This window comes from Python bivittatus, unplaced genomic scaffold (genome assembly GCF_059951505.1).
Source record: "Python bivittatus isolate LINGU-HERP-01145 unplaced genomic scaffold, Pbiv_v1 ctg000790_np1212, whole genome shotgun sequence".
NCBI classification, from domain to species: domain Eukaryota; kingdom Metazoa; phylum Chordata; class Lepidosauria; order Squamata; family Pythonidae; genus Python; species Python bivittatus.
The window spans coordinates 251,395-273,817 of NW_028277110.1; the positions used below are offsets into that span (position 1 = coordinate 251,395).

The window sequence follows — 22,423 nt, forward strand, 5'->3', positions numbered from 1 at the left end:
TTAAGGCGTTAAATGACAAAATAATGAATCTTTTCAGTTACACTTTTGGCAGATGACAAGAGCCTGGGATTTTACGTGAGAAAACCAACCACAGCTCTTGGCTTGTAAAACTGAAAAAAAAGGGACATTGTAAGCTTTGGCAGAAACCTGAATTTAAAAAAGAAAGCAAAATAAAAAAGAGCCGGCATTATACTAGGATTAGAGTCCCTTTATGTATGGGTTAACCTGGAGTCCATCCAGTCCCTTTCTAGCTTTCAACTTTCCATTAGGGAGACTAGACCGTGGTCTGCTCAAAGTCTTCAAAGAAGTCGCTCCTGTTCCTGCCCCCCCCCATTAAAAATTAAGTAAACTTGTCAAAAGTTCTGCTAGAAGGAACAATGTTAAAAGCTCTCCAGAGATTGCGTGAGAGACACCGGGCCCCCTCCTACGCTGCTTTCAACTTTGGCCCACTAAACTCTCTTCTCGTTTTTACACTGAGAGCAGCTTTGCTGTTTTCATTTTAACTCAGAATGAGGTTTTGGCACAGAAGATGGTGGCCATGGAAGCCTGGAACTCCTACATCCCATCTGGGTGAAAGAGAAGGGAAAAAGCCACTTTCACAGAGGGAGGGGGGACGACATGAGATGTGACTTGGGGGAGTATTCTTATGTCCTCCCCTTTAAATTAATTTTTAAATTATATAAATATATTCGGGATTTTCTGGTGATTCAAGCAAACACAGCATCGGTAAGCTCTAACTTATTTTCTCCTTAAATAAACCTTCAGCTTAGTGATTGATTCTGGAGCACCAGAGGTAGAAGACTTAGCACATATATTATTTGATTGTAATTTGTACAAGAAGGAGAGAGATATGTACCTTGGATCATACATTAACTGAATGATCCATCGGGAACCACATATTAAAACAACCTATCTTGTGTGGTCAGAACTTGAAAATAACATATAATACAGCTCAGTATCTGAGTAAAACAATACAGTTGAGATCTGCATACGTGGGGTTGATTGGAGTAAATTGTAGGGGTGACACGGAAATATGATCTGTACTCTCACTTATCTGTATACCTAACTGTTGCATTTTATTTCCATTTTACCTAATTTGTTATTATATTGGGTTTTATTAACACTGTGTGTTTGAAATTTTGAATTTTGATATGGCCTAAGGGCTAATCAATATACCTTGATTTAATTTGATTCTTCCAGATGTTGACCTGAAAACACAACACACCAAACTTGGCATTGATGTAACCCATGTTCTAGATTTGCCCAATGCCTTAAACTAATCCTTCTTAAAGTGTGATCCGAGGGCCTTGGGAGTCCCTCAAGATCCTCTTAGAGGTCCACGAAATCAACATGATTTGCCAGATATTGAAGATATTTGCAAAAATTTAAAACCATGCCACTCTTCTCATGATTTTTTAAAATTTGTTTTAAAAAATAGGGTTTTTTCAAATGAAAAAAAGTTATGTTAATATCGATTGGGTTTAATATTGTTATTTTTACATGACTCAATAAATAGTCTATGAATGCATCCATTTTAATTTTAAATATGGTAAACATTGAGAAATAAAACCCATACAAACGAACCTTCTTTTGGGGTCCTCCATAAATTTTAAAAGTAGGAAGGGGTCCTGAGAACAAAAAACAAATACTGCCTTAAAGCATAAACTAACCAAACTGGCTATTTTTGTGCCATATGTTAAGGCAAATCCCCCACCCCCACCCTCCTAAATTAATACTAGCCAAATTTAGAAGCTCAGTGTCTAAGGCAGTGTTTCTCAACCTTGGCAACTTTAAGATATGTGGACTTCAACTCCCAGAATTCCCCAGCCAGCATAGCTGGCTGGGGAATTCTGGGAGTTGAAGTCCACATATCTTAAAGTTGCCAAGGTTGAGAAACACTGGTCTAAAACATACATACCAATTGGGTCTATCCTGACCTGATTAAGCTGTTGAGACTTAGGGCCAACTCCCGGGATGGGATCACCCATCATGCTAAAACACTTGTGTTTTTTGGATTCTGGATCATGCTGGGCAAACCCAGCCAACTGCATTTGGTTCCGTTAAAAAAAAAAAGGCTTAAAATACTGTGTGAATTTGAATTGAATATCTCAGACCCCACAAATCCTCCATGAAGCAAACAACAGGAGAGGAAAAGGAGGGCAATCTACAGCCTCAATTATTTATAGAGTAAATGCCAAAGAAAGGTGAAGATTTTTGCAACAGCTCAGATTATATTTAATCTCAAAATATTTACAGGGTGGCCTATAATTGTATAAAAAAGAAAAATAATGTATTCATTATTATGCAGGACCCAGTGTTAGGGTAGCAGATGTCCATACAATACAGAGAATGTTCTTCTGCTACGGGCAGTGGGAAAGACTGCATTTCTGCCAAATAAAATTGGCTCAGGAAAAAAGTATCATGTGATAGTCAAATTCCAAACATCTTGCCATTGATGCAACAGGTATAACTCAGTGGATAAACCCTAACAGTCTTGTCACCCTACAGGCAGTGTTTCTCAACCCTAACGTGTGGATTTCAACTCCCAGAATTCCCCCACCAGCATGCTGTCTGGGGAATTCTGGGAGTTGAAGTCCACACATCTTAAAGTTGCCAAGGTTGAGAAACACTGCCCTATAGCCAATGAAAGATCATCTTTGTTAGGATTTGCTCCATTCTCATCTGCCTTCCATCAGTTATTCCATCTAGCTATAGCAACTGGTGGAAGGAGACTCAACAGCTCAACTACGTTTTTTTTTTTTTACTCCAAGTTTGCACTTATGTCACCCTTGGGTTTGCTTAACTATGATTTATCAAATTAGTTACAATTGGCCAGGTTGACAGAACATGCTAAGCTATAACCAAACCAAACCTATTATGACTTAGTGTGATGCAAGACCAAGTCATCTTTTTGAACTGAATCCGCTCCAGTTGAACATGATAAAACAATCAAGTCCATCTGAGTAGTAACAAAAAGACTTGGTGCCTGAGTTTTGGTTTTATTCAATTTTTTGATGCCACCCAACTCCAACTGATTCTGGAGCTTGTATGCTTTTCTTTTTTGTCCACAATTCTCTCTCTGCTGAGTCTTTTTAAATTCTGCTCCTGAACACTGGGATTGATTTTCTCTCTCTGTAAATGTCCATGGGAGCTAGAGTAGAAATGTTTTAATTATCGATTAATTCAAACACACAGAACTTCAGATCCACAGCAGAGGTGGGTACTTCTGGCTATGGAGAACGTTGACGATCAACGAGACGGATGAAACAATATCCCTATTCAATAAAAGTGATACGGGTATGTTTCTTGACTTAGGAAGGTGGAAATGTTTGCCTAAGATATGTTTGCTTTTTAATCGGTTCTTGCAAACATTTTTTTAAAAAACAGACATTATAATTATGCCAAGGAAAGGGGGGAAAAAGTGGGAGGGAGGGACTAGTCAAACATGCAAGCAAGAATAGATATGGCTTTTTTTCTTCTTCCAGAAGACTGTTCAAGTAGCTTGACTCTAGTGGGTACAATCTAGTGAACATTCAGACAATTTAGCTGAAAGAAATTTATATACATTCCCAATTGTGAAAGGAACAGGACTTAACGTTGACTAGATCCTTCCTCTTGGAAAAAAAATCAATGCCAGACTGAAATAGATAGTTAGAGAGAGAGAAAGAGAGATGGTTGATTCTACCCACATACAAAAGTGGTAGGAAGCCAGCCACATATAGCAATTAAGTGTTGGACTACAACCATAAAGAGAATTCCATGCTCAGCTACAGAAGTTGAGTGATGTTTGGTCTGTTGTTTCTTTTGAGTCCCTCCAACCTCTCCCTCCCCCCCTCCCCCCCCCTGCCAGGAAGAAACTGGAGGGTGTACTATGTATCCCACCTTGAGCTTCTGCAGGAAAATTAGGACATAAATCTAAGAAACGTGTTGGATATAAATTCATACAAACTTGAAGAATTTGAGAATTCAGATTCAAGGATGTCATTCAATGCCTGATCCTTAGGAAGAACCATTTCATGCCCAGTTCACATCCCCCTACACTCACTAGATGATGTTTTAGCAGGTCTCTTCCAACTTGATTTTCATGGTATTGCCAAATCTAGGGATAAAATAATGACTTACATAGTAAGAATAAGCTCATATAAATGACTCCCATGAAAATGCTGTATGAATACGTTTGTTTTCTCCCCATGAGTGAAAGCATTAGTGCAGATCTTCCATCATGATGAACAACAGTATAATTTGACCCCATAACTGCAATGTTCAGGAGAACATTCCTTTATTCACCACCTCCCCCTCCTCACTTTTTCTCAACAAATTTCTTTTCCCCATCCTTGTAATTCCTCTGCAAACATTTCAAAAGACAATCCCTTACATTGGACAGCCAAGCTTGAAATTTCAGAGTTACTTGCAAATGTGAGTGGAAATTTATCTTACCTGCATTTGCATTGTTGTCAGCTATAACTGTTCGCTTGTATTCAGAACCAGAAATAGAGGTAAGTGGAGAAGGATGACTACATGTTAAGCCAAAATGATAGTATATCCTGCTTCTCAGACCCTTCTAAATACATGCTGATGCTAAGCGTCTGACAAGTATCTCTAATATCACTAACATTCTCCTCCTCATTCAGATATTTATAAATTCATACTCTACCCATAAAGGAAGTCCTATGTTTATTTCAGAGGGGAAATGGGGGGGAAGTTCACATGGGAGGGAGGAACTGCATCCTCCCCCTTGGAGGAAGAGAATTGAGAGACCAAAATTACTTCTACCTCATTTGGGGAAATAGGCCATTGCTCAATAATCAGCAGTGGAGGGAAGAAATAAAGACAAGATGAAATATTTTATTATTCTGTAGTTTCAAAAGCAAAATGTACATATGGGCAACATTACTTGAGTTAAAACATGAGGGTGAGTTTTCAGAAGGAAGAGCATCTGCTTGACTTTTCATTCATGTATAATCTACATACTTCCCATCTACTGGGTTAATACCAAGTTCTCTGCAGTCTGATGCCTATCCTACTGTTAGTGCAGAAAGCTTCAGAATTAAAAATTGGATTCACAGGTCAAGTCTCCCCCATTTGTAATGGTTTGGTCACTCATCTCCTCCTGTATTGGTGGCAGAGGAACTTTTGTTAGAGGGGTTTCAGTTTTGAAAAGGGAATCACTTTTGAGATGAGGAATTACATAGAAAGATTTCTGGAAAGATTCTGATGTGAAGTAGTAGACAAAAGGATCAAAGCAACAGTTGAGAGTGGCAATACACAGTGTGATTGGGTACAAGGTCTTGGCAAACCTCTCCAGAGAACAGTTGGCTACAGCCTGAGAACGAACAAGGGCATACAGAAAAAGGATGGAATTGTAGGGGACAAAGCACACCACAAAGATAGTGATGTGCACAATTATCATCTTGAGCACTTTTTCTTTGTTTGTGCCAATTTGGGAGAGGGTGGCTGGCTTCCTGAGAGTCCTCAGAAGCAGCGATGAACATGTTAGGTTGAGCATAAGGGGAATGATGAAGCCAACCACTTCAATAAATATTGTAATCTTGGATAAGTAGGTCTTCCATACATCTTTGGGAAACCCTTCGAAACATGTTGTTTTGCCATCGGTGGTGTTAGTTGTGGAAAACAAGGAGGCCAGGATCCCCCCGCTGAGAACTAAAATCCATACTCCTGCACACACAATTGCTGAATTACGTCTTGTCCTAACCAAACGAGACCGGAATGGGTAGACAATAGCGAGGAAGCGGTCCACACTGATGCAGGTGAGGAACAGCATACTTCCGTAGATATTGGTCAGGAAAGCTGTTCCTGAGATCTTGCACAACGGGTCCCCAAATGGCCAGTTCCTGTTGAAGTTGTAGAAGATCTTGAATGGGAGAGTGAACACAAAGAGCAAGTCTGAGACTGCCAGGTTGGTCATAAAAATGGTGGTCTCGCTCCGCATTTTGATCCGGAACCAGAAGACAAACAGAGAGGCACAGTTGGTGATTAAGCCAAGGATGAACACCACACTGTAGACAGCTCCATAGAGGTTGTACTTGAAGGAATCATCGGTCACACAGGTATGATTGTTGCTGTGGTTTCCCATTCCAGCACTGCACTTTGGGGCATCCATGCACTGAAATTAAGTGGCATCCATGCACTGGAATTCAGGAAGCTCCGAGTGCCTCAAGAAGCATGTTCTGCTGGTTGAAAGCTTGCGGCCACAGAGTCATGATGCGAGCCTTTCTCCTGAAGAAAACAAGAAGGTTGGGGAAGCAATTAGGTCTCAGAGACTCTATTTAGTCCTACGCAACTGAAAGAAAACACACTCTATGGTGTTCATTTACAAGGTTCAGATTAAATGAAAATTATTTTTTCTCCTATCTCTTTCTGCATACAAGGAACAGACTTTTGAGTTGATGTAGTGGGAGTATCCAGACTCTCATTCACATTTTCTTTCTGCTATGAGAGTAACTCTCAGTTAGTACTTCTTTCAGACATGTTTCATAAGTTAAAGTTAAGTCCACATAACATACTAAGCTAGGTTAAAATATGGTGGACTAAAATGTGTTGGTTCAATTGATATGAGAAGCCAGCTATGGTCTAAGCATGCTGTGTGAACAGACCATCATCTTAACCCATAGTATAGTTTACTGGTTACGTGAACAGAGCAATTCTGTTTTATTAACCCAGATCTAGTTTGTTATGTGAACTCAGTCAAAGGGTCAGGTTCGCCTACCCCTTGACTGCACCCAGACTGCAGTCTGTTCATGTTTGTTTTACAGGATGTATATGGAGATCTTGAAAATATTTGAATAGATCCACCCCACACTTTTGCACAGCACTGCTCTGGGCTCAGTTTCTTTGGCCTTATAACAATAGGACAAAAAGAGTTATCTAACTATAAGGGAACAGCCCTGTCTTGATGGCAGAAAACGTTGGCTACCAGTTTGCTTCTGGGTTCAATTCAAGGGGCTGGTGATGACCTATAAAGCCCTATGTGGCATGGGGCTGGGATATTTGAGGGACCGCCTCACCCCAATCATACCTACCTGTCCCATCAGATCTGACAGAACGGGTGTGCTGAGGGTCCTGTCCATGAAGGAACGTCATCTGATGGGACCCAGGAGGAGAGCCTTGTCTGCTGCTATACCTGACTTTTGAACCATCATCCCTCCAAGGTGAGATTGTCCCTGACCTTGTTGGCCTTCCAGAAGAGCCTGAAGACATGGCTTTGCCATCTGACCTGAAGATGGTGGTGGAGAGCCTGCTAAGTGGTTGTACTTTCAAGAAAATGAATGTGGCTCGCCTGCTGATTGTTTTTTTAATGGTTTTATTGTTTTTAATGATTTCTGTGGTTATTTTTTGGTTGGGTTTGTAGTATTTTCTGGATGTTTAACTTTTTTTTTTACATTTAAAAATTTTACTGGTGAAATATAACAACCAGAAGGTATGAAGAAGTACAACCAAAAATATAATATTGCTAATATAATAAGAAAAGAATATGCAACATAGTAATTAAATGAGTGACATTTGAGCAAACTAAGGATATATCCATAAAGTGTCAATATGGAGCTGGCTCAGTTCTTTAACCTATTATTAAATCTAGCCACATAGACCATCTACTGCTTCATCTTCTCAGTTTTAATGCAATAGATTATTTCAAAACAATGGTATTTATATAATATACTTTGATTCTTAATATTCTATTATTCAGGCACCTTAGAGTAATGAATACAGATAAGAGAAAAAAGTGGATCAATATTATTTACAGTTTCCGATATTAGCGTTACAAGCATCATTATTTGACTTTTTCTTCAAAATTAATATAACATCAATTTAAAAAAATAATTTAAAAAATTAAAAATAGCATTGGAAATGAAATGAAAAAATAAAGGGAGAGCATCCATCAAGGTATTGGTTTATAGTAATAATATCAAGTTTTATAAGTCAGCTGGGTGACTTTGGGCCAGTCCCTCTCTCTCAGCCCAACTCACCCCACAGGGTTGTCGTTGTGGGGAAAATAGGAGGAGGAAGGAGTATGAGGTATGTTCGCCGCCTTGAGTTATTCATAAAAATAAGAAAGACGGGATAAAAAGAAAATCTAAAAAAAAAAAGGGTTGGAGTCTTAATTTAAATTACTTGATATTAAAGTCTCCATCGTGTTATTACTTGGTGCATGTATATATGTATGTAGAGTTATGACAGTGAGATGGGTGGCTATATACTTGTAAGCAAGCAAGCTTTGGTCTTTCATCTAGAAAAGAACAAGGACCATCTGATCAATCTTTCTGTCTAAATAGGTGAGCCATCTCAATTCAGATAAGATAGCTTCCCACGTTCTTATCGTATTGCTAGATAATAGTTTGGATCATAACTGAAGCAAGCAGCCACATTTCTTCTGGGGGAACAGACCCCCTCCCCTCCCTCCAAAGACTGCAGAATTGGAGGGGGCAGATAACTTCCATGTCGATGACAAAGATGCTTAAAACATCTGAAGGCAACTAGCAGAGGCGTTGTGAGAATAGCAGAAGGGAAAGAAACATCTGCCGTGCAACAGAAGAACAGACGTTCCAGCTACTTGTTTCCTGTTGTAATACAAGATCTAACATTTGACCCAGTATGTAAAGCAGCAGAAGGAAAACTGGAACCACATCAGTTGCTGTCTGTAGGGATTTGAGTAGCAAACGTTACCAATGCAGGGCACAGAACTTCTCCAAAAGAATCGGAACCCTGAAGAGCTTGTTTGCAGTATTTAAGCCCGGGAAGAAGCAAACGATCAAAACTAAGATTTATTCCGTTACATTTGACGTGCAGGGCATCATTTTAATTTTACCGAAAAGTGTTATTAGAATCCGTGCATCTCGAAGGCAAGATTTTTAAAAAAACGTTGTAGCCTTTCACCATTCCCTCTTTTATATGTCTATGGTTCTACTCAAGATCACAGTGTTTCGATTTTTATGGGTATCGCTTTTTAAAAATGTGCCAAATGTTTTAGCTGGTATGCTTTTTGGGGTATACAAAGTGATAGGGGTGAGCCTTACCCTATCTTGTATCTATAATCATCATCGCAAAAAGGAGACTCGATAGATGCTAGAACAAGGGTAAACCATTTTGATCCCAAACCACACGGAGCTCCCAAACTCTTTTTTTGTAAACCAAGCATGTTCTCTGGCTGTAGTGGCAGCATTGAGTCTCCAGAGAAACATACAAAAAATTATACTGTATGCTCGAAATAGGCTGAATTTAATCTTGCCCAGGGAAAAAACCAAGGAGAACATCACTGAATTTTTTTTTTCCTCTGAAGTACATCTTGCTCCCACTTTTGGGCTCTGAACAAATGGTAAATCTCTTTAACTTGTCTTTGGAATTATTTCCTGTGTCCATTGTTCTGTTATTTGAGCAGCGTAAACGTTCATAGCTTACTGTTGTATTTTTTTTAGAATGTAAAAATATACCATAAAAACATTAATAACGAATGATCATGAACTCAAAAGCTCACCCACGCCTTTGTGATCTATTGCTCTTGTTATGATTACACTTATATCCCACTTTTCTGCTTATACAAGCATTCAAATCAGCTTACAAAAACAAAACATAAAAACAATGATAAATGCAACTAAAATCACTTTCAGATAGTCTCTGTAAAAGCAGAGATATTCCCAATGGTCCAGTACAGCTCCCTATTTTTATGTTAGGTCAGGTTTTAAAAAATGCTTCTCAACTTGGCTGCCTGTGCATCTAAATCTGGGCTGACTCTTAAAACTTCTTTCTTCCCTTTTTATTATGCTGTTATTCATCTTGATATACTGCATTATTTCAATATAGTGATGTTTATACGATTTGATATGATTTACCTTCTATTATTTAGATAGCTTAAAGTATTGAAAATAGAGAAAGAAAAGTAAAAATTGTATCAATATTAATTACAATTTTCGATGTCGATATTAGAAACCTATTACTTGGCCTTTTCATCCAAAGTTAAATATAACATTAAAAAGAGAACTGCTGCAACTCACATCAAAGTACTGGTTATATGATAATGGTTTCAATCTTAAGCTAATGACTTAATATTAAAGTCTCCATTGTATTGGTACGATAGATAGATGATAGATAGATAGATAGATAAATAGATAGATAAATAGATAGATATAGATAGATACGTAGATAGATAGATGAAAACAAGATAGATGAAGGAAATTTAACAAAATACTTTAAAAGATTTTTTTTAAAAAAAAAGAACAAGGAAAAGATGGAGGAGGAGGAAGATGAGGAGGATTGATTTCTGACTCCCCCCTTTTGATACATTTGCTAATTTGCGGTATTTGTGGGCATTCAGGCCTTCTTAAAAGCCAGGCTATAAGTAATTACATTTATCATGCTGCGTGATGTGTTGTATGTATGGGACCTGTTCTTGCTTAAATTTAGTTAAACTTCTATTGGGCAAGTATACTGTTAGTTTTTCCATTGCTGCAGATTCTCCAAGTTTAAGTTCCCAATCAAGATATTGTTGGGATTCTGTCTTTCTTCCAGCGTGGAGCAAAATTTATTCTCACTACTATAAGCACATACCTCATTAAATTATGATATTTTCTGTCGAGCATTAACACACTTCCAAATCAACATTACATGTACCCCAGTGAATAAATATGTGCCTTAATTACCTATAGCATACCATGCTGAACCCACAGGGCTGATCCTTCTGGTTTCCATACATCCAAACCAGATGGATGCAAATAAAAATGCTGGTTAGCAAATTCTGCCTGTTTACAGATCACTTTTATATTTGTCACCTAAAGGCATACAAAGGCCTATTATTTCATTTCTGTTCCTTCTGTTAAGGAGCTACCCAATAATTACCCCTTGTGTGTGTGTACGGGTCCGTTTTTCTCTGTTGCCCCAGCAACCGAAAACATTCACAAAGAAATTTAGCGGATATGTTAAAGCAGTACATGCAGCCTATCAGAACTAAATTCACCACTCCGTATATAGTTCAGTTTGGTGACTTTCTGGGGTCTTGACAAGGTTGGTGCTTTGTATTTAATCTCAGGAAAAGAACCTATATATGGAATGTTTTTGGTTTCTGGCTACACATCCACAATTCTGTTTTTTGATGCACAAAAGTGGACCTATGGTCCAGGACTTTCCAGAACTGAAAATCTCTTTTTCCGACAGCCTCTTCCAATTGCCATGGACACATGCACGAAGCCACCAAGAGTTGAGTTGTCTTGAAGATTTTTCCTTTCCCTTCCAATTGCCCTGGTCTTGGGGAGGCTGACCAAAGAAAGTATTTTGGAAGTGGTGGTCCCATGACCAAACTCAAAATCTTGCTCATGCAGCACTTTTATAATGTCGATGACTTTGGTATTCTCTAAAAGCAACTGCTGCAGTTACTGCTCTGATTTGAAATATAATTTGAAATTTAATTTCAAGGCCTTACTGTCCGTGCTTTTGTACTGCTATTGTTGCTGATTTTCTTGTAAACTGATTTGGATATTTTAACCAAGAGAGAGGTGGTCTCCATAATCAGGTATCACTCAGCTTACAGTAAATGGCCATTTCTCCAAAGATTTGCTGTAGGCGAAAGGGTTACCTATCTCTGCACTAAACCAAACCCAAACAAACTACATGATGGTTTAAGGTAATGTGTGAACCCAGTGCTCACTGGTAATACACAGTCCTTGCATTCTCTCATACACATGTCATCCAGTTACAACACATACATCCACTGCAACACAGACATGTTTCTAGCATGTATGTTTCATATTAAATCAAAGGTGCACAGGCTTCTGATCTCCATGGGCTCCTGAAAAGCCTTGGGAATGGTCCCCAGACGCCCAGAAAAATACAATTCCTCATGCAACCAAAGGGGGAAATCATTAACTGTATGGAGAATGATCACATTAATGCTATTTAATTTTAATTCCACAGGAATGTAATTAAATCAAATTGAGTTCACTTTTAGTCTTGGAACCATTTGTAACCTTTCAGAAATTCAAGTGTTGAATTTCTGGAACTGTGATACACTAGGGTCCATGGGAGTGAGAGCAAACGAAAAGATGGGTTGGGACATCACAATGAAACCCCAAACTTTCCAAGATTTCCCCCCCAGAAATAAACTACTGAACAAGCTGGAACTTTACATATTCAAAAGAGTAAATCATTCCTAAACCTACAAGCTGTAGATGTCCCGGTTCCGAGCCTGTGTGATGGCAGACATATTTAAAGTAGGAATGTTTCACAAAGGAATAGAAATAAGAGGGTGAGGAGAAAAAATCAGTAGGCTACATTGCACTCCTTGCACCTTTTTAATTCAGGGCTGACATATATATGAAATATATGTACCCTAAATGTGAGAAGGAAGCCATATGTCAGTGGTTTTCAAGACTGAGATGTCAGTTATGGCCACAACCCAAAACCACGCAAGTTCAAGGCCACTGAAGCCCAGTGCAAAGTATCTGCTGAAACAAGAAAGGGGAAGAAGCAATGGGTTTAAACTGCCATGTGTATGAGGGAGCCCTGCAGTCTCCTTCTGGCCAAGAGCAATCAACTCTTAAACACGGCTTGAGTCTAGTTGGCAACAGAGTTGTGTCTAGCTATGCTGCGTTCAGTGCTTATGAGACTTCAGCCATAGCCAGGTTATGCTCTGTGAATTGAGAATAAAGATTTACTGCCAGTTCTGGTCCAGGAACCCTGATCCTAAATATGAAATGTTTGGGGATTGAGAAAACATTTCTTATAAAGTTTGCTTTCCACGTTGGCTGGGTTCATCTATTGTGCTGAGGCATGGTTTGTTCAAAAAATTAGAACTGGCTGAGTCAAATCATGGCTTAGCCATCCCAATGGCTTCATGTGCTGGGTAACTGGGACAGTCCTAATCTGTTTGCAAAATGTTAAGTCAAAAACAAATGAAAGCAACATTATTGCATAGCATAACAAACACATCCAGCATCTGCCTTTTTCCTGAACAGACGGGATTTATTTGCAAGAGACATCACTGCAAGCCGTGCTGAAAAAGGAACTTTGATCAGTTCTATTCTAGGATCCGATTCTTCTCCATGTCGCACAGAAATCAACAGAACTGGGAAATCAAGCGGAAAAAATGAAGCACTTTCTGATACAGTCAGTTTCAAATTTAAAAAAAGGATTAAAAGATTGCATTGATTTTCAAATGACTTGCGTATATGGACATGTGAGCTGGTGCTTCTCCATCTGTGCATTAATTGATTCGTTCTGTGCCCTCAAGTCATTTTTGACTCCTAGCGACCACATAGATAAATAGATTGTGCATTAAACATGGTATTAAAACACTGGATTTGGGCCTTATGCCAATAATTTCATAACTATTGTAACAATATTATAAAGGCTGTATTAATTTTAATCTGGGTTTAGATGTATATATATAATATAATATAATATAATATAATATAATATAATATAATATAATATAATATAATATAATATAATATGAGTTGGATTTATATCATCTACTGTCCTGTCTAAAGAAGGAAAAGATAGGTAGATAATAGACAGCCAGACAGATAGATTAATAATCTTGTAAAGGTGTCTTGCATGCTCTTGAAACAACACGCAGCCCTGAATTGTGAAAACAGCAACCTTCTCATTTACGTAATGTAAGAGCTCACCCTGACATACATTAGCTTGAATAATCAACGTATCAGGCTGGAGACTCTGTTAGTGCCAATTTCTCTCCAGAGACAATGTTTGCACAAATGGGTCTACCCCCTGTGCAACAGGGGAGAGTTTTGCACAAGTTTGATTGATCGTGCCTAAGCCATCATAAACAGGCTCCTTCCCCATCATACAAGGAAATTAACCATTTCTTCTTTATTAAAATACTGAAAGTAGTATAAACAATTGCAAAGCCTTATTTTTTTCCTTAAAGAGAACTGTTAAAAATTAAAATACACGGTTTGTTTTGAGTTAAAAGTTATTACAGTCACAGGCTGGCATCTGGTTTGTTCTGAAGCACAAGGAGAGCAACGAGGAAGATGCAGAAGAAAGGGAAACTGGTGGGGCTACAGCAAAAGTCAGACCCGGTGTGCAGATGATCCCAGATTCATTCCCTGGCTTTCCGACATAGCTGGAAAACCCAGGACAGGAAACTCTTGAACTCCACTACTCTGAATCAACAACACTGGGCTAGAAGGACCATGACTTCATGGACGTCCAGAGTTTTCCTGGAAAAAATATGGAAATGGTTTGCTATTGCTTTCTTTTAGAATGTCTTTCTGACTTCCCAGTTTAGCCTACAGCTGTGCGATTTCCTGATAACCTCCCATCCAAGTGCTACTCAGGTCCGACCCTGCTTAGCTTTCTGAGATCAGCCAGGATTGGGTGGGTGCTGTCATCTAGCTGGGCTAACAAAGATGTATCGTCTATATCAGAGTTTCTCAGCCTTGACAAGTTGAAGTTAGGTAGACTTCAATGCCCAGAATTCCCCAGCCAGCATGCTGGCTGGGGAATTCTGGGCATTGAAGTCCACCCATCTTCAACTTGTCACAGTTGAAAAACACTGGTCTATATTCTATAGATTTACGATAGTGTTATGGAACCTACCCATTGGACAGAGTGCATAATGTTTAACTATTGATGGGGCTGATAAGTATGAGAGCACCCAGGTTCAAAAACACTTTAATCCAGCCCTGCCAATCCACTTATTTTATTTAAAAGATTTGTACAGTCACCCATCTTAGGAACACAACTCCGGGCGGTTCACAACAACAACAAAAACCAGAAAACCGTTACAACTACAAAACCAAAACCAAAACCCTGTGCCATAACCAACCTCTTAGATGTGTCCTACAGAACCATCCACAGGTGCCCACCTCACTCTATCCCAGGGGGAAGAACCAGCTCTCTACGGATGGCTAAAAGGGTTGGGGACCTGCTGGATCCCAGGATAAGGCTGTTCCACATGGCAGGGGCTGCAATAGAAAAAGTTCTGTTCCTCCTCCAGCACCAGATGTGGTGGCCACTGTTGGTTTTTTTCTTTCTAGGACTCAGGACAACACTCCTGTGTAGTAGGAAAGCAAGTGCTATCACAATCAAATGCCCTGGGAATGTTATGTGTTGAAATCAATGTAATCTAAAATTCAACACTGCCCCAAACAGCTAATTTTATGTCTTTAAACTCTTCTGAATAAATGACTATAAGAGAGCAGGATTATCTTATCTGCCAGCTAGACTTACAAAGTTGGCCCTTTTCATGAAAGTTCTTCCTCTCATGCAGTCTACCAAAAAAGGAGATATTATATACACACACACACACACACACATACGAGTATCTTACCACTTGCATGAGAACATCCACTCCTCCTTTTTTTCTTACACAACAGCCTCCAATCTCCCATCTGAAAAGCATGTAGGTGAATTGATCACATGACAATAAAATACAAAAGGCTCAAGCTTAAAGCATGTCCCAATGCCCATTTCGGCATCACGGTGGTTAGGAATGGACCCCTATGCTCAGGACCAAAAGTCACACCGTGGAGTCCTTGGAGTTCTCTGGGCTTGGTTGTTTTCTTGGAGATGTTTCATTACCCAGTTAGGTAACATCTTCAGTGGTAGATTTTGTTAACCTCCTTCCCTTCTAGCATTGAAGATGTTATCTAGCTGGGTAATGAAACGCCTGTAAGAAAACAACCAACCTCAGAGAATCCCAAGGACTCCACAGTTCAACTCAGAGCTACATACACTCTTTTCTAAAAGTCACACTGTCAGTGTGATAACAGCTAGATACACACCATAGCTTGATCGTGCTCTGAATTAGGACTTCTCAGATGGAATAATGGATTCTTCTACTCTTCCTTTACCATGGATGAGGCACTACCGGTTGAGGATCAAGCACTTTCTTTCAGAGAGTCAGGGATGGCCTATGCCAGGGGTCCCCAACCCCCGGGCTGCGGACCAGTACCGGTCCGTGGCCTGTTAGGAACTGGGCCACACAGCAGGAGGTGAGCATCAGGTGAGCAAGCAAAGCTTCATCTGTATTTACAGCCGCTCTCCATCGCTCACATTACCGCCTGAGCTCCGCCTCCTGTCAGATCAGCGGCGGCATTAGATTCTCATAGAAGCGCAAACCCTACTGTGAACTGCGCATGTGAGGGATCAAGGTTGCACACTCCTTATGAGAATCTAATGCTTGATGATCTGAGGTGGAGCTGAGGCGGTGATGCATTGGGGAGCGGCTGCAAATTCAGATCATCATTAGCCTCTGCTAATGAGGTTTGACTGCACAGAGACCATAATAAATCAACTGCTTGCAGACTCATATCAAAACCCTATCATGTAATGCACTTGAATCAACCTGAAACCATTCCCCCCCCCCCCCCCGGTCTGTGGAAAAAGTGTCTTCCACGAAACTGGTCCCTGGTGCCAAAAAGGTTGGGGACCGCTGGTCTATGCCAAATGTGAATAGAATCTAACAGATTCCTGAATTCATTATGACTTTTACCTGAGAAACATGCTCTCCTTTGACCAGTCTCATTGCTAGCTTGGATACAAACTTAACTTGAGTACGGTAGTACATTCATTCTTTTTCACTAGCCAGGCCACAGTTTTTGTTCTACTCTAACTTTTATTATAATGAAACATGGGGTGCTGTTTTATGTCCTTTTTCATGCATTACCACACTGCAGAATCCCTTGGATTCCAGCTGCTAGAGCACCCCTCCAAAATTTTATGCCCAGTAAGTTTAATGCTCCCATAAAATTTTAAGAAACCCTAAATCTGGAAAAGTTGGAAGTAGACCCTTAGTGATTTGCCAGCTCGGGCCCTTGGCAGGCTGATGATAGTAATATCAGTAACAATAGAGAGTGTGGTCCCCTAAAAACATTTACATGAATACAAGTTTCCTGAAAGACAAATGCCAAAAATCAGTAAATAAATCAAAATAGTCAGGATCTAGCTAGACTGAAGCATTTGAGGCTGTAATCCTAAACACAGTCATTAGGAGCCAAGTCTCATAGATTAATGGGAATTAATTGTGAGCAAAACTTTAATAAATATTCAGGTTTCTCCAGCTGAAATGCAAAATTTTATTTTAAAAGTTTTAAATCCATGGCCTACCTTCTATATTTCAATGGAAAAATTGACTAAAAAAGAACACTGCTTACTTTTAACTTGATTGTGACCCAGTATTATATTTCAAAACATCTGGAACCTGGATCCAATTTTACTCTACACTTATTTTATTTGACCGTTAAAAATGACAGAAGATCAGTAGCTTTTACATATATACAACTCACGGTGAAAATACTAATAGTACTAATAATGACAAAATAGCAACAATGGTGCACTGGAAGATCTGTAAGAAATACCATTTGCCTGCAAACAAGAACTGGTGGGACCACAAAACAGACAAATTAACAAAAAATGAAGAAGCTCAAGTGCTCTGGGACTTTAGAATTCCAACAGACAAGCACCTGCCACACAACACCCCAGACTTAACAGTTGTTGATAAGAAAGACAAAAAAGTCTGGATAGTGGACACTGCAATACCTGGAGACAGCAGAAGAGAAGAGAAAGAACCGGAGAAAAACACAAAATAGAAAGACCTGCAAATAGAAGTAGAATGACTGTGGCAAAAGAAAGCAAAGATAGCACCAATAGTAATAGGCACTTTGGGTGCAATCCCAAAACATCTGGAGCACCCCTTGAACTCCATCGACACTGACAAAATCACCACCAGTCAATTGCAAAGGCAGCTTTACTTGGACCAGCTTACATCCTGCAACGATACTCCAGTTTAAACGAAAATCCAGTTTAAACATCTGCCTGACTGTGCAACCAACCATAATCCCCCAGTGAGGCACTACCTTGGCATGGCTGTGGGGCTTGAGTGCTCCAAGGAGGGTGAGAGCTATGCCAGAGGTTCAACCATACTGGACAGGTCTCATCAGAGGAGCCAGACAAAGAACGTTTCTCCCATAAACAATATGGTGAGACATAATTTACAGAAACCTATAACAGATCGGTCGTCACTCGAGTCAACAAGGACCGCACTAGGAGTTCTAGTTCCTGGACATCTGGTGACATGTGGGCTATAGGACTCAGGACTGTTGGCTGAGCAACCAGGGCCAGCAGCTGCAGGATTACTGGAAGAAAAGTTGTTTACCCGTCGTCAATATACGAAGATTGAAAACAAAGAAATAATGATCTGCTATTACAAATCAAGTCCAACGAGAAGAGGATATCTGAAAAGAATGTACCAGTTCTGGAAATAACAACATCCAGAATCAGAAATAACAGAACAGAGGCTAGCAGATCAGTGGTGATTTATAATATGAATTAAAGTATTCACAGAAGTAGAATTGGAAGAACTACAAAGGTCTACCCAGGGCAAAGAAACGGAAGTCTTGCCAGAAGTAGCTCAGACTGTAGAGGCAAACCAGGGGGAGTTGGCAGTAGAGGAAGCCAGCATAGCTATTGAATCATTTTCTTTCCCAAACCAGGCATCCTCTCCTCTGCCTTCTCCCCAGAAAGAACAAAACCCTCTAACTAAAAAACAAGAGGAATTAAAACAAAGAATGACTGAGCATCTAGAACAGCACAAAAACAACAGAATAAGATTGCCTGCATCGAAACTTGTTACAAAGAAACAGCTAGCACAAGAATTAAAAAATGCTGATACCATAATATCAAATATAAGCACCAGCTCACTGCAAGAAACAAACCAATTGATGTACAGCACGGCTGCAGTTATAACTGAATAGCTTGGATGCAAAATCAACAAATAAGAAAAAAAGCCAAACAGTGCACCACCAAAATGGAAGATCAGGCTGGAAAATAAGATCAGCGTGCTAAGATCAGATGCAAGCAAGCTAGAACAGATGAAAGAAAAGAAGCTGAAAAACAAGAAGACCAAAGAATAGCTGATCAAGAAATATCATCTAGAAACAAGGAAGATCAAAGAAGCACTGGAAATAATAAAGCAGCAAATAACAGCCATAGCCAAGAAGATCAGCAGACATGAAGCTCAAATTGCACACTATAGGCAGAATCTCCAATTTCAGTCGAATCAGAAATGTTTCTACCAATCCATCAATGGAGAGACTGCAATGAACCAGTCAACACCTGACAAAAAAGAAACAATGCAGTTCTGGGTGCAGCTATGGGACAACCCAAAAAAATACAACAAGAATACAGCTTGGATAAAGGAGGTGGATAAGAATAAAAGAGAAGCTGAAATGAAAGAACTTGTAATAACAGGTGGAGAAAAGGGCAAGGAAGTTTAAGAATTGGCCAGCACTGGGTGAAGGTGAACTGTATGGTTTTTGGTTGAAACATCTGACTGCTTTGCACCCACTCATTGTCAAGCTGTTTAACAACATACTGCAAGGAACTGAAATTGAAGATTAGCTAACATCTGGCAAAACCTACCTGATAATGAAAGATCCAACAAAAGGGGCAGCACCAGGCAACTACAGGCCGATTACCTGCTTACCAACAACCTTCAAATTACTAACTGGTGTGGTAGCTGATGCAGTCCAGCAGCATCTAGCTGAAAACAAGCTCTTTCCACCTGAGCAGAAAGGAAACTGCCCAAACAGCAGAGGAACAAAAGATCAGCTCCTAACTGACAAGATGATTTTGGAAAACTGCAAGAGAAGGAAGACCAACCTAAATGTAGCTTGAATTGATTACAAGAAGGCATTCAACTCCCTGCCACATGATTGGATAATCAAGTGCCTAGAAATAACAGGAGTCAGTAGAAACATCAGAAACGTTATGCAAAGATCAATGGCACAGTTGCTGGTCAATGGCGATAGACTAAGGGAGGTCAACATCAAAAGAGGAATCTTTCAAGGAGACTCACTATCACCACTACTGATTGTCATTGCATTGATTCCTCTGTCAACAATACTGAACAAGTCAGGCCATGGCTATCAAACATCAAAAATATCTGCCACCTCCTTTCCATGGACGATCTGAAGCTGTATGGAAAAACACCATCTGAAATAGAATTGCTGCTCAACACTGTCTGATCATACAGCAAGATATGGCAATGGAGTTTGGACTGGACAAATGTGCCACCCTTACCATTAAACAGGGGGAAAATAATGACAACAGAAAGAATCAAGATGCCCTATGGAATAACATCAAGAGTCTGGATGAAGAGGATCACTACAAATACCTGGGTATCCTTCAAGCTGATAACATCAAGCACACTGAAATTAAGAAGGAGGTTAGGAGTGAATACATCATGAAAGTGAAGAAGATCTTAAAGTCAAAACTCAGTGGAGGAAATACCATTAAGGCAATTAACCCCTAAGCAATTGCAGTCATTAGATACACAGCGAATAGTGGACTGGACTCAAGCAGAAGTAGAAGCCCTGGATAGGAAGACCATAAAAATAATGACAATGAATCATGCTCTTCATCCAGGCAACGATGTTGACAGACTCTACTTGCCAGGGAGCATTGGTGCAATATCTGGAGATAGCAGAAGAGAAGAGAAAGATCTGGAGAAAATCACAAAATATAAAGACCTGCAAACAGAAATAGATTGACTGTGGCAAAAGAAAGCAAAGTTAATACCAACAGTAATAGGCACCTTGGGTGCAATCCCAAACCATCTGGAGCACCCCTTGAAGACCATCAGCATTGACAAAATCACCACCAGTCAATTGCAAAGGCAGCTTGACTTGGAACAGCTTCCATCCTGCAACAATACCTTTAACGCCATCAAACAACAAGATCTGCCTATCCCAGGTCCTTGGGAAGGACTCGATGGGTGGATAAAAATGCCAGATCCAGTTTCAACAACTGACTGGGCAACCAACCCTAATAATAATAACAACGACCAAGAAGTGTTTAGTTTGTTTCAGCAAAATGAAACAGACTCATGAAGACAGAAAGGGGCTATTTACGAAAAACAAAAATATGTTTTGCACAACATTGTTTCTTTTTTCTAGCTTCTTTTAAAAATATTGTTTTATTATAAAGCATGAGTAGTACATTCTATTGCACAATGTCATTTCTATGCTGCAAACCCCCTGTAGTGTTCTTACGCAGCTAGGGACTTAAATGTTGCATTTAGAAACTTTGGGAGGGGGCATTTCAACTGAAGAGAGGATGGCCATGGCAAGGCCTTCTGCAAATGTGATCCTGCCACCCCTTGGACTTCCAGGGGTAAATAGGAAGAAGGAAAGTACCAGTGTTAGACGACAGTTGATCCTTATTGAAATGGATTGAAAGAGCAAGACAATAAGGACCCATCCCATCCTGTGAGTTGAGTTAACCAGGTTCGGAAATGAATTGGAATATACTTTTTCGGGGGGAAAAGGCTCTCTTGCAGGACGCTTGGGGGATTGAGAGCACAAAAGGGAGACAACCGTTTAGCTTGGCTGCTTCCTTCGGCTAACGCGATCCCTCTTTTCCCCCACTCGCCCCCACCCCCCGCTCTGCAAACGCGTTCGGACCACGACTCTCACCCTTCTCCAGCAGGATGGGCACAGGGCTCCTGTAGTCCATCAGAGGGCGCGGGGTTAGGAAAGCCTGGCTGAGGTTTATGCAGAGATCTCTGCAAGAGGGGGAGAGGCAGAAAGGTTCTCTCTCCCCCCCGCCCCGGGTTTTCGAAAGAAGAGCCCTTCTGTAAGGCAGCCCCGCCGCCTGCAAGGAGGCTTCTCGACTCCCGGGGAAGGGCGCTAAGGCGAGGAAGGGAGGCGCGCGCCAGGCCAGCGACTCTAACCACGAAAACGCCTCCAGCCGGCGGCGCGCAGAGCAGATCGCGCGATCCCCTCACCCAACAAAGGGAAGCCGCTCCAGACGGGATCGCCGGACCCCCGCGGTAGCCAGCCGCCCCGGATGCGCTGCACAGACGCCTCGCGCCGGGCGGCGCGGTCCATCGATCCGCCCCGGCGCCCCGCTCGGAACTCCAGCCACGCAGCCGGTTCTCCGCCCCCTCGCGGGCGGCCAGGGCGGGGGGGGGGAGTGCACGCGCCGTCCGCGGTCGCTAGCAAGGGCTGAGCTGCATCCTGCGCGCGGACGGGGACGAAGCAAGCCCGGCCTCGGCTCCTTTGTTCCGGCCGGGTGGAAGGCGCCGCCGCGGACGCCCCGCAGCCCAACGCCGCGCTGGAGCCGCGTGTGCGCCGCGCCGCGCCGGGACGGAGGCGAGGGAGCGGAGGTCCTGGGGCTCGGCGGGGCGGGGGGCTCGGCGGTCGACGGGAAAGGGCCGCGATTGGGCGGCGAGCGGGTCGCGGGATCCGGGGGACTGCCCAGTCCTGTGGATTTTCCCTTCTCCCCGCCCTCATCCACGGTTGAGAGGGGGAGGTTTCACGGACGAGGAAGGAGGAGGACCGGCCCCCTCCCCGGGTGATTTACTCCGAGAGGGAGCTGCGGGGAGATGTTCGTCCGATTGGGAACTCAAATGGGAAAAGGCAGACAAAAGATCGATTGCTAGGTAGTAAAA

At 41.2% G+C, this 22,423-nt stretch overlaps 1 protein-coding gene and 1 long non-coding RNA gene across 5 annotated transcripts; one reads left to right on the forward strand and one right to left on the reverse strand.

The window, feature by feature from the left end:
* Window positions 1-13,967, forward strand: LOC112540449 (uncharacterized). Of its 3 annotated transcripts, XR_015793588.1 has the most exons (4): window positions 1-726; window positions 3,196-3,297; window positions 7,053-7,169; window positions 8,292-13,967. It is a non-coding gene; the product is annotated as an uncharacterized LOC112540449 (long non-coding RNA). The 3 variants fall into 3 exon arrangements; XR_015793587.1 differs by having other exon boundaries at window positions 7,053-13,967; XR_015793589.1 differs by lacking the exon at window positions 3,196-3,297.
* LPAR4 (lysophosphatidic acid receptor 4) lies at window positions 4,854-22,121 on the reverse strand. Of its 2 annotated transcripts, none has more exons than XM_007426607.3 (2): window positions 21,447-22,121; window positions 4,854-6,237 (listed from the first exon to the last, which is right to left on the reverse strand). In XM_007426607.3, the coding sequence occupies exon 2, from the start codon at window positions 6,119-6,121 to the stop codon at window positions 5,048-5,050; it is 1,074 nt and encodes a 357-aa protein (XP_007426669.1). In that variant the 5' UTR covers window positions 6,122-6,237; window positions 21,447-22,121; the 3' UTR covers window positions 4,854-5,047. The 2 variants fall into 2 exon arrangements, with proteins under 2 accessions (XP_007426669.1, XP_087985291.1); XM_088129165.1 differs by having other exon boundaries at window positions 21,758-22,120.
* Between the last annotated feature and the right edge of the window lie 302 nt (window positions 22,122-22,423).

What these genes read in the sequence shown, in the direction of transcription:
- LPAR4 (XM_007426607.3), bottom strand. Translation starts at nt 6,121, where the DNA reads ATGGATGCCCCAAAGTGCAGTGCTGGAATGGGAAACCACAGCAACAAT.